Source organism: Salvelinus fontinalis, chromosome 10 (genome assembly GCF_029448725.1).
Source record: "Salvelinus fontinalis isolate EN_2023a chromosome 10, ASM2944872v1, whole genome shotgun sequence".
Classification (NCBI taxonomy): Eukaryota; Metazoa; Chordata; class Actinopteri; order Salmoniformes; family Salmonidae; genus Salvelinus; species Salvelinus fontinalis.
In genome coordinates, this window is record NC_074674.1 from 19,877,619 (window position 1) to 19,890,482 (window position 12,864).

Sequence of the window (12,864 nt, forward strand, 5' to 3'; positions counted from 1 at the left end):
GACGCTGCGGTTTCAGTTCGTCTCTTCCTTGTTCCGTACAACGTCATCTGTCTACGACGCTACGGAAGTGTGAGGTGGCACCGTAGCAGCTAGTTAGCTAGCATACCTAGCTCCGACATGGTAAGTTGTTTAATTAAATTCTTAAATATAACATTTGATTAAATATATTGGTGGCGGTGATGTAACATGTATTGGATGTCAACCGCTATTAAACCTTATCGAAGAAGAAGTAGATTAACTAACTTCACCCTCCAAATATATGTAAATACATGTTTTGTGTCTAATATGGAAGTGGTAACGTTATCCCTGTTTTACAAGACGTCTCTATCGCAAGCTACTGTGGATAGCAGGTAGTAGCCAGCATAGCTAGCTAGCTTCATCCATCCAGAATAGTGCATTCTGTTGTATTTTACAGCTATAAGACGAGATTTCCCTCATTCAGTCAGGAACATATCCAACTGAAAGAGAGCCTAATGTTTAACATAATAAACCTGGAAACTTGTGTTGACAACCTAAAAAGCCTTCAACTAATAGTCCTGAAGTAGCCTTTTTGTATTTAGCTGTGATCGAAACATATTTGATGGCTTTGCAATAGGTATTCCATAGAGTATGATTTAGCTACCCAGGTTATGTGGAGTCATAGATTCATCCTAGAGTGACGATGGATGTTGAACCAGTAATAACCTCTCATTCCCTCTCCAGTCTGCCATATTTAACTTCCAGAGCCTGTTGACAGTGATCCTACTGCTCATCTGTACCTGTGCCTACCTCAGAGCCATGGCCCCTAGTCTCCTGGACAAGAACAAGACCGGGTAGGTACAGACAGTGTTATTGCACTGAACTAAAGCTCTAGGTCATACCTCAGAACCATAGCTGGCCCCTAGCCAGCCAGAGAAGAATAAGACCGTATTATCCCGCTGAGTTAATGTCCTAGTTGGTAGCTACCCTTCCACAGCCCAGAGGGGTATACTGCGAAGGAAGCTAGATCTACTCTGGGTGTTCTAACGCTTCACATTGCAGCCCAGGCTTCATCCGTACTACGGCAGTGCATATTGCTCATCCGCCTGCCGCTAACTCTAGCAGGCTTGTAACTGCCCGTGCATGTCGCACACGGCTAGTCCGAAGCTTTTTTCTTCATTCAGACAATGCTGAAACATCAATCCATGAGCGAGTCAGTGCCACATTTCCATGTGCCGAAATCAATGCACAAGCATCCCCCCCCCCCCCCCACTCCTATCCATAAAATAATTGTATTAAGCCATACAAACGTTTTAATGTCCATGAAGTTTCAAATGCATTGTCATTACTACATTTGTAATGTGACTGGTATTTAAAAATGACTATTTTTAACACACAAAAAAACGTTGCTTAATAAAATATTTAATCAGTCGTCTTCCTCAAATTAAGGGGACAATGAGCAATCTTTGCGAGAAGGAGGGAATCTGATTTCATTGGTCCTCAACTCGCAGCTCAGACACTTCATTCATGATAAATGGGAGTTAGCCCCAAGTTAGCCTGCCCCGGAGCAGGTTAGTTCTGAAGGATCCGTTGCCATAGAAATGTACCTGGCTAAAAGGTGAGCCACTTTCGCGGTTCCGGTTATCCCGAGTTGACCAAAGTTACCTTGGTTACTCATCAAACCTGATTTGCAGAAGAATACTGAGTACACTAGCTCTATCACCCATAAAACCCCCTACACAGACAGTGTTGTTCATCCACTGAGCCGATGCCTAGATTTGTTAGCTCTGAAAGACAACATTCAAGGAAAGCGATGTTACCCCAACCGACAACTTCAACCCCAGCAGCAATCCAACTCTGATACACTATCATTGCTCAACCCATCATGCCTGTCCAAGCACTCTATCTCTATTCTCTGAACCCATAACCAAATCTCACACTTGGTAGCCAGCTAACTACCTCAAAAGATTACTCTTCAGATCTGTAGCTCTCTACTCAGATCCTCTGGCTTTGTTGACTGTATTCCACTTCATCTATGTAATGCACTGGGAAGGAGAATGGAACTTTGTGTGTTTGTTTTCCATTGAAGATGACAGGAATTGTTTGTGGCTACCAGCTGTAATGAACACGACTATCACTGTCACCAACTAGATAAGTGACTGTTTCTAAATCCTCTCAGCAGTGAGTGAATAAGAGCTGTGTGGTGTTTGGGACCACAGCGTATACACATCACATCGGTTCAATGCTGTTCTTGTTGGGGGGAAGCTAAGGGCTGATAAAACAACAGTTCAGTTTTTCTTCCTCAATTTTCCCAACTCTGTGTGGGTAAGGGAGGCTAATGCAACAAGCTGTGTGCCACATGTTGGGTTAGGGGGAAATTAGGGAATTATTGTGAGCCAGTCATCTGAGGTCGACACACACACACACACACACACACACACACACACACACACACACACACACACACACACACACACACACACACACACACACACACATACTCTCCAAGACAAATTAGGCTGACACACTGCCTGGGCATTACACTGCTGGTGTTAACATGCCACACACTCACACACTCACTCACTGCCCAATGCCTAGGAAAATGTAGGCCTGTCTGTTGTTGTTGGGGTGTGTGTGTCGGGGGGGACCCAGAATGGGGCCTTGGGGGAAATTGGAGCCCTAACCCTCCAATCTCTGACTGATGACTGACTGCTTAGTGTTTATAAACCAATGGCAGATTGGCTCAGCTGGATGACAGATAGTCTGTGGCCTGTTAGACCACCATATATTTACGCTAGTACTTAGGAGTCCCATTTCCCATTGGTCTCATTTCTCATGTTGGGAAATTGGATGTTATACATTTGTGGTGGATGGAATGCCCCCACGGAATGTAAGTACTTTGAAACCTAGGGAAAAGCACCATGATATGCTATCTGTCATTATGTGAAAGACAAAAAGCCAATCTGTCCAGCTTTCTAAATGTGTTCTACTAACCCAAACATTGGATATGTATTTTATTATTTTTATGAATCTCTATTTCTACGGGGACTGGTATCAGCAGTGATCTGGTGCTGAGTGTGTGTTTAGACAAGCCACTGATACTCTGTTGGCGAAAGAGAAGGAAGGATCTGGGGGGGGGGGGGGTGTATGAGTGCTGGCTGAACCACTGTGACGCTCTGTCTGCAGTAGCTGTTCTGGGGGGGCTAAACCCTTTCGACAGGCTGATAGACAACGATGAGGAATAGAGAGCTGGATAGTGTGTTCTGTTGTGGGTTTAAGCCTCCCCAGGGGAGACCGACTCCATGAGGAGCGCTTACATGCCGTCTAGACTCTGACCTCTAACACAGGGTTTCCCAAACTCGGTCCTGGGAAGCCCCCGGGTGCACGTTTTGGTTTTTGCCCTAACACTGCACAGCTGATTCAAATGATCAAAGCTTGATGATTATTTGGTGATCTGAATCAGCTGTGTAGTGCTAGGCCCACCCCAAAAAATGTGCATGGGGGGATAGGTCCATATCCTTACAGTATATGGACCTATCCACTGTCCAGTGCCCTCAGAACAGCCTCAATTCGTCTGGACATGGACTCCACAAGGTGTCGAAAGTGTTCCACAGGGATGCTTGGCCATGTTGACTCCAATGCTTCCCACAGTTGTGTCAAGTTGGCTGGATGTCCTTTGGATGGTGAACCATTCTTGATACACACGGGAAACTGTTGAGTGTAAAAAAAAAAAAAAAAAAAACAAGCAGCGTTGCAGTTCTTGACACAAACCGGTGCACCTGGCACCTACTACCATACTCCGTTCAAAGACACTTAAATCTTTTGACTTGCCCATTCACTCTATGAATGGCACACAATCTATGTCTCCATTGTAAAAAGGCTTAAAAATCCTTCTTTAACCTGTCTCTTCATCTACACTGACTAAAGTGGATTTAAAGGAAAAATCCACCCAAAACCACTCATTCCTTTAATTTACAGTGTTAAATAACACTAATATGTGATAACAATATTTTTTGTGAGGGGGGGATTTTTTTTAAAAATTCAAATGTTTCAATTTGGTGTTATAATAAGGTTGGTAGCGTCATGGGAAATCCGCAGTGCTCTCTCTGGGCTGGCTGGCTAGCTAAGCTACACACTCTGTGATATGGCCTAAAAATATTTTTTCAAACTTGTGTGATTCACGATATCCAGTGCATTCGGAATTGGCCCAATTTGTATTTTGGCCCCTTGACTTTCCCACATTTTGTTACGTTACAGCCTTATTTTAAAATCGGTTAAATATTTCCCCCCCCTCATCAATCTACACACAATAACCCGTAATGATAAAGTGAAAACAGGTTTTTAGAAATTTTGGCCAATGTATTACAAAAAAAACAAACAGATACCTTATTTACATACAGTACCAGTCAAAAGTTTGGACTTTTCAACAGTTTTTCTTTATTTTTACTATTTTCTACATTGTAGAATAACATTCAGACCTTTTGCTATGAGACTTGAAATTGAGCTCAGGTGCATCCTGTTTCCATTGATCATCCTGGAATATCGCGCAACAACATGTATTCGAATGAATAAAATGAATTTGATATATCGCCTAGCCCTAATGGGAGTCTATTGGGCACTAGATCAAAAACCCAATATTAGCACGAATTTCGTCAACAAGAAGTACAACATTACAAATCTTTTCTGAATGTGAGAGAATTCACTTGCTATCTGTAGCATCGTATAGCTTTAGAATTTTGACATGACTTACTTTAGAAGAAAATAAGCTTGTTTCTCGACATACACTGACTTTGTCTGAATAAAGGCTAATAAATCCATGTAATATAGCCTACACCTTCACAATGAGTCCATTATTTATTTTAGACAGGTCTAAAGAAACATGATATGAAGAAGAAAATGTAGTCTATTTCAGAAGAACATAATAGAAAACTCTGACTTGTCCTTTATGTTAGGTACTGATCTGACTATGCCATATGGCTGTGGGCAACACTAGTTCATTTAGCAGACAAGATTTGCTTCGAATTCTGTGGCATTATTTTATAGTATGAAGAATACGATTTGAATAAAATATAAATTATGTTTTCTCCAAACGATGTGAGGGAGTGCGCAAATGCGGCTATTCCGTGTTGAGTGGTTAACAAAGAAACAGTTCCTCCTATATGCTTAATTTAGAGTTATTAATGTAACTGTAGTTGTGATACAAACTTCGGGCTATATGTTTAGATTTCGAATACATTCTAAGGCTGCATGACGTGACTTTAATGATTTGAAAAAAGTAGCATGAAAGGCGTGAGCTCTGCTTTGTTTTTGTACAGGCTGTACACACTTCATCAGTTTCTCTTTCACAATTTGACAAGCACTTGCAAATGCCTCATTTCCATGCGGCATCCCCTTTGTGTGGCCGTAATGCCCCCTAAAAAAATCAATTTTGCGGTGGCTGTTGTGCCTTTTGCGGTAGATGTTGTGCGGTTGCTGTTGTCCCCTTGGGCTGAAATATAATAATTATAATTCCCTTCTCTCTGCTTGCTCCGAAGCACCTCTCACTCACATGGCTTTCGGTCACGTGATTGGGTGTTTCTCATAGGCTACAAGTGAAGACCGAAACATCAGGGACGCAACTGCGAGTGTCCTTATCCAATTCCGAGGCGTATGTTGAAGATATTGGAAGAACTGTCCACATTTGCTTATCGGCAGCCAACAAGATGAGTATGCCTAATGAACAGCAAAAGCACTAGCCTTGGTCAATCTACTATCCCCCATAGTACAAAAGTTGACCTATTCTGTGCGAGAAATAAATACTGGGACAGTTGTGGGATGAGATGGATCCCAAATGAATACAACCACACGCAGCAGATCAGAATGTTTAGCTTAATGTTGATCAACTATTAGGCTATTTCTTTACATTTTGAGCACAGCAATGCGCACACGGCAGTAGGCTAAAAGCGTGAATGTTCCATTAGCGAGCGGGAAAACACCATTATCAAAAGTGACTTCAAATACGATTATGCATTTAATGCTTTTTATTATAAAGGTGCATTTTCTTCAAACTCATGTGCTGCGTATGTATGCCAGGTACACTCTACACCCGTTGTGTTAATGTGCTTAATTTTAACAAGTTATTTGGCCACTTTAGTTGTAATACAAACATTATTAAAACATACAGTGCCTTCAAAGTATTCAGACCCCTTGAATTATTTCACATTTTGTTATTATTATTCTAAAACTGATTAAATAGTTTTTCCTCATCAATTACACACAATACCCCATAATGACAAAGCAAAACGTTTTTTTTTGGAATTTTTACAAATGTATAAAAAAAAAAACATATTACATAGGTATTCAGACCCTTTTAAGTACGTTGACGCACCTTTGGCAGCGATTACATCCTCGAGTCTTATTGGGTAGGGCGCTACAAGCTTGGCACCTGTATTTGGGGAGTTTCTCCCATTCTTCTCTGCAGATCCTCTCAAGCTCTGTCAGGTTATATGGGGAGCATCGCTGCACAGCTATTGTCAGGTTTCTCCAGAGATATTAGATCGGGTTCAAGTCCGGGCTCTGGCTGGGCCACTCAAGGACATTCGGAGACTTGTCCCAAAGCCACTCCTGCGTTGTCTTGGCTGTGTGTTTAGGGTCGTTGTCCTGTTGTAAGGTGAACCTTCGCCCCCAGTCTGAGGTCCTGAGCGCTCTGGACCAGGTTTTTAATAAGGATCTCTGTACTTTGCGCCATTCATCTTTCCCTCGTTCCTGACTAGTCTCCCAGTCCCTGGTGCTGAAAAAAATCCCCACATCATGATGTTGCCACCATGCTTCAAAAAATATGAATATATATTTTTAATACATATTAGAATAAGGCTAATGTAACAAAATGTATATAAAGTCAATGAGTCTGAATACTTTTCGAATGCACTGTATATGCCTATGGGCTAGGCTACATGAGGTGTGCAGCTATGATTTTGAAAAAGTCGCAAAAAATAGGGTATGCATTGTTTCTTGCCTTTTGCTGGGCATCATTCACAAGTGATAATATATCATTCACAAGTGATAGGCTAATGTTGTCACCCATCAGACTATTCTTGATTTAATCTTGTCTTTACATATACTAAATAAATGTGTGTGTTTTGATTTAGAATGGACCATTATCATGCACCTGTCTCAACAGGCAGGGGGAAAAAAATACATGCCATCTATGCACTTAAATAGCGAATGGAGAACGTTTTTCCTGTGGTTCATTTTCATGCTAGCCAGGTAGGCTATACTCCGGTTGTAAAGAGAAGCAATGTGCTTAATATTAGGGAAATTGACAAATAAATAGTAGGCGAAGCCTATAGAAAGCTGATGAGATCCTCCTCTTTTTAATAGAGGCCATCATTCTGTTTTCTCACGCAATTGCATAGCCTATAGAAATGTTTTGCAACTTGAGTTCATGGGCTCTCAGGAAGTGTTTGATTAGATTTTCGTTACATTTGCATTGATGTCAGAGTGACTAGAGGGACAATAGAGTGCTGAGTACCAGGCAGTTAGCAAGTTTGGTAGACTACTAATGAGCATCCGCGCTTGAAGAAGCCTAAATACCGTGACTAAACGGTCACGTGGAATTTGGCTGCCTTCATGACCTGTGACCACCGGTGTGGCAGTAATATGGTCACCATAACAGCCTTAGTCCTTGCATCCATATATCTGTCTATGAATTTGAGTGGTTACATTTCTCCAGGCCCATTCCTCAGCTTTTTACCGAAACAAGCGGGTAGAATGCTTTATTGTTTTAAACTGCTGATTGCCGCTTTAAAACATTGGTGGTTATGTAAAAACAGTATGTTGCTTATTATCATATCTTTCCCCTCTTTTCAGGTTCTTGGGTATCTTTTGGAAATGTTCCAGAATAGGTATGCTGTTTGTTATATAATCAATAGTTTGATCATCTAGAACACAGCTCTAGAAGACTTGTGATGGCCATGTATACGTTGCTTGTACTTTTATTAGTCACTCTTGGTTTAGTGTTGTCGTAGGGGTAATTCACAACACCTTGAAAGTATTGAGTATTTCCATGTTAACTTCTGAAGTCTCCCATCATCCCCTCTGTATCCCCCCCCCCCCCCCAGGTGAGAGGAAGAGTCCGTACGTCGCGGTTTGTTGTGTCATCATGGCCCTCTCCATCCTCTTCTCCGATTAGCAGCTCGCCCTTCCCCGCACTGTGGGATTCCGAGTGGAAGACTGAAGAAGATGGCAGCAGTATGAGACAGCGATCACAGAGGAGGCCTGCATGGGACACAGCTGCCCCCCCCCCCTCCCCCAGTTTCTTTTGGGTGGGGTGTCATGTGGGGTGCGGATAACGGACTGTAGTAACACATAAGGACCCTCTCTGGAGAACAATACACTTCCATCCCTCCTTTCTTCTCTTCTCCTGGTGGCCATTTCACAATTCAGTTGTTAAAATGGCCTCCTGGATCTCTCTGTAAACAGACAGTTGTTGTTTATTGATTTTTGTTGTCCTCTGTGTTATTATCCCGTAGGGATCGTCCCATGTCTTTCCCTCCACTCAGATCTGTAATGAGGGCCATGTGGTAGATGGCCAGAGGTTGGAGAGCAGTGTTTGATAGTTGACAGTGTTTTTTTTACTGTTGTGTTTTTCAGTACATTAAAGACCCGGTGGATGAGACTACTAGACAACTGTTGACGGTCCAACTTGTGCCTTTTTATAACACGGGAGTCTTTTTTTTTTTTTTTTTTTTTTGCATTGATCACGGGGTGTTTGTATGTTACCAAGCAGGATCAATGGGTTTGCCTAGCCAGTTCACTTTCCAAAATATTCTTTACGTATTAACTCTGTATTCAACTTATGTTCTCTTTCAAAATCAGAAAATAAGTATTTGATTAGTGTTACCTAGTTAGCTGATCGATCCTGCTTGGTGAAACAACCCTGTGGTTGCTGTCTTTTATTGCAGTCGTGATCAATCATCAATCAAGTTTATTTTATATAGCCCTTCGTACATCAGCTAATATCTCGAAGTGCTGTACAGAAACCCAGCCTAAAACCCCAAACAGCAAGCAATGCAGGTGTAGAAGCACGGTGGCTAGGAAAAACTCCCTAGAAAGGCCAAAACCTAGGAAGAAACCTAGAGAGGAACCAGGCTATGAGGGGTGGCCAGTCCTCTTCTGGCTGTGCCGGGTGGAGATTATAACAGAACATGGCCAAGATGTTCAAAATGTTCATAAATGACAAGCATGGTCAAATAATAATCAGGAATAAATGTCAGTTGGCTTTTCATAGCCGATCATTAAGAGTTGAAAACAGCAGGTCTGGGACAGGTAGGGGTTCCATAACTGCAGGCAGAACAGTTGAAACTGGAACAGCAGCAAGGCCAGGTGGACTGGGGACAGCAAGGAGTCATCATGACCAGTAGTCCTGACGTATGGTCCTAGGGCTCAGGTCCTCCGAGAGAGAGAAAGAAAGAGAGAGCATACTTAAATTCACACAGGACACTGGATAAGACAGGAGAAGTACTCCAGATATAACCAACAGGCCCTAGCCCCCCGACACAAACTACTGCAGCATAAATACTGGAGGCTGAGACAGGAGGGGTCAGGAGACACTGTGGCCCCATCCGATGATACCCCCGGACAGGGCCAAACAGGAAGGATATAACCCCACCTACTTTGCCAAAGCACAGCCCCCGCACCACTAGAGGGATATCTTCAACCACCAACTTACAATCCTGAGACAAGGCCGAGTATAGCCCACAAAGATCTCCACCACAGCACAAACCAAGGGGGGGGGGGGGGCAATCCAGACAGGAAGATCACGTCAGTAACTCAACCCATTCAAGTGACGCACCCCTCCTAGGGATGGCATGAAAGAGCACAAGTAAGCCAGTAACTCAGCCCCTGTAATAGGGTTAGAGGTAGAGAATCCCAGTGGAGGGGAACCGGCCAGGCAGAGACAGCAAGGGCGGTTCGTTGCTCCAGAGCCTTTCCGTTCACCTTCACACTCCTGGGCCAGACTACACTCAATCATATGACCTACTGAAGAGATAAGTCTTCAGTAAAGACTTAAAGGTTGAGACCGAGTCTGCGTCTCTCACATGGGTAGGCAGACCATTCCATAAAAATGTAGATCTATAGGAGAAAGCCCTGCCTCCAGCTGTTTGCTTACAAATTCTAGGGACAAGACAGTGATCAAATCAAATGTTATTTGATTTGTGTTATTATGCGCCGAATACAACAGGTGTCGGCCTTACAGTGAAATGCTTACTTACAAGCCCTTAACCAACAATGCTGTTTTAAGAAAAGAAAGTTACAAATAATTAAAGAGCAGCAGTAAAATAACAAGTGTGAGGCTATATACAGGGGGGTACCGGTACAGAGTCAATGTGCAGGGGCACCGGTTAGTTGAGGTAATATGTACATGTAGGTAGAATTATTAAGTGACTATGCATAGATACTAACAGAGAGTAGCAGCAGTGTAAAGGGGGGGGGGGGGCAATGCAGATAGTCTGGGGTAGCCATTTGATGTTCAGGAGTATTATGGCTTGGGGTAGAAGCTGTTTAGAAGCCTCTTGGACCTAGACTTGCCGCTCCGGTACCGCTTACCGTGCGGTAGCAGAGAGCACAGTCTATGACTAGGGTGGCTGGAGTCTTTGACAATTTTTGGGCCTTCCTCTGACACCGCCTCGTATAGAAGTCCTGGATGGCAGGAAGCTTGGCCCCAGTGATGTACTGGGCCGTACGCACTAACCTCTGTAGGGCCTTGTGGTCGGAGGCCGAGCAGTTGCCATACCAGGCAGTGATGCAACCCGTCAGGATGCTCTCGGTGGTGCAGCTGTGATATAAGAGATCTGATAATCTGTGCAATCAGTACGACCTGGAACGTGCCCATTTATCTCTGTAATGACACCACTACAGCCAAAATGTCATTAAATCTGAAGTAAAGACAACTGTTCTCATCTCCTGAGGGATTCTCTTTTTGACTTGTTGGCTGTATGTACAGCAGTAAAGCAATCTCCTAACACACATTAGAAGTTTGAACAACAGGCCAAATCCCCATTTTACTACTTAATGGCCACACACACACACACTGGAGCCCCAACCTTATCCAAAGCCCAGTAGCCTAGAATTATGGTTGTATTTACTGGTGTACGAGGAATTGTTGTCAGGGGGACAGGCATGGAGGGATTGACACTAGACTATGTTGCGTTGGAGTAGGTCAACAAATGATCTCTCTCCAGCCAAGGTCTGGATCATTTATTTAAATTGGCAGGTTAGAGATTGGACTCCCATTGATGCCTGGTCCAACAGCAGAGAGGGCGGGAGAGACGGTGAGGTAAACGGAGAGGGGTAAAAAATCTTCAATGAGAACATTTCTCCTTGCCCTTCCTCTCTCCCCCATTTTAAGTTGGTCGTTTGACTTCTTGTCAGTGTCACTGCTAACACAACCTACTGCTGATTTTGTTGAGTTCATAAGTTCTGCAGATGTGGTGATTGCTTGTGCAGAGAATCGGTTGCAGTTAGTTGACACAAATGGAACCCTTTGAATCCTGGGTCGACTCTGTGTGTCAGTGTACTGTAGGGGTCCTGCTGTATCCTGTAATGTCAGTGTACTGTAGGGGTCCTGCTATATCCTGTAATGTCAGTGTGTCAGTGTACTGTAGGGGTCCTGCTGTATCCTGTAATGTTAGTGGGTCAGTGTACTGTAGGGGTCCTGCTGTATCCTGTCATGTTAGTGTGTCGGTGCTATGACCCACCTAACCAAAATCCTGTTGAATATTATAATGCTGACCAAGCACGTCAACTAAAGCAGTGTTTCCCAACTCCAGTCCTTGGGTCCCCAAAAGTACACAATTTTGTTGTAGCTCCGGAAAAACGCCTGATTCAACTCACCGAGGGTTTGACGATTAGTTGACAAGTTGAATCAGGTGTGTTTGTCCGGGACTTCAATAAAAAATGTGTACTGAACTAAAGCATGCTTACCACTGTCCTACAGCAACACCTGAAGGACAAGGATAGGCTCGTTAACAGATACACACACACACACACACACACTCGTTGTGTCTGATCTTTCACATCTCCTTGACTCTGAACTCCCCACTTTCATCTGTCCTCCTCCTCTCTTCTCTCCTCATCCACCCGTCCTCTCCTTGGTTGCAAACGAACACTTCACTTTCATGTCTCCTCTCCTTCCATCTCTTTACCATCGCTCCACTCACAGGCCCTAAACTCCCCTTCTGCACCGGATGGCTACACACACACACACACACACATCCTAAACTCCAACAGCCTCAGTAGTTTTAGATGCAGATACACCGCACTGTCACCCAGGACCTAAACCCTGACTGATCCTAATGGCTTCCAGGTCGAGCTGGAGGTAATGAGGACTCCCTGACGTCTGCCCCAGGCAACTGGTCCCTCCTGTAGTTTTCACTATGACCATCTGGAATGGACAGTCACTATCTAGCCATTCTAGAAAGGGTAAACATGGCCATACGGGCCATATCAGAGCTGATAAACAAGTGTGGTAAGAGCTATCTGTTCTCAATTGAATTGCATTTTTGGTAAGAAGCTGCAGCAGCGATAATTATGTTCAGTGCCGTATGGCCTCCCTTTGGTGCACTGCCGACCCTGTTATTAGAACTGACTGGTTCTGGTCCACCTGGTAGCACACTGGTCCTTTTACTCCTTGGACTCAGAGGAAACCTACACTTCCATGGCTATTTACATTGATGGTGATAAGGACTGACTGACTAATGTACTTTTCCACATTGTTAATTCCAGGGGCCAGGGCTAATGTTTCTTGTTTTGGCTATACTGGTTGAAGTGGAAGAGTTCCCTGTGGTGAAACGGGACCGTGGCGGAGCTGGAGAGTTAGAACAACAGCTACTCGTTACTGTGATCAGAACCAACAGGGCAGAACTA

At 43.7% G+C, this 12,864-nt stretch overlaps 1 protein-coding gene across 1 annotated transcript; it reads left to right on the forward strand.

The window, feature by feature from the left end:
* Positions 1-16: 16 nt before the first annotated feature.
* tmem167a (transmembrane protein 167A) lies at positions 17-8,630 on the forward strand. The gene is made up of 4 exons (XM_055936028.1): positions 17-120; positions 703-812; positions 7,807-7,841; positions 8,058-8,630. The coding sequence occupies exons 1-4, from the start codon at positions 118-120 to the stop codon at positions 8,126-8,128; spliced, it is 219 nt and encodes a 72-aa protein (XP_055792003.1). The 5' UTR covers positions 17-117; the 3' UTR covers positions 8,129-8,630.
* The last annotated feature ends 4,234 nt before the right edge of the window (positions 8,631-12,864 follow it).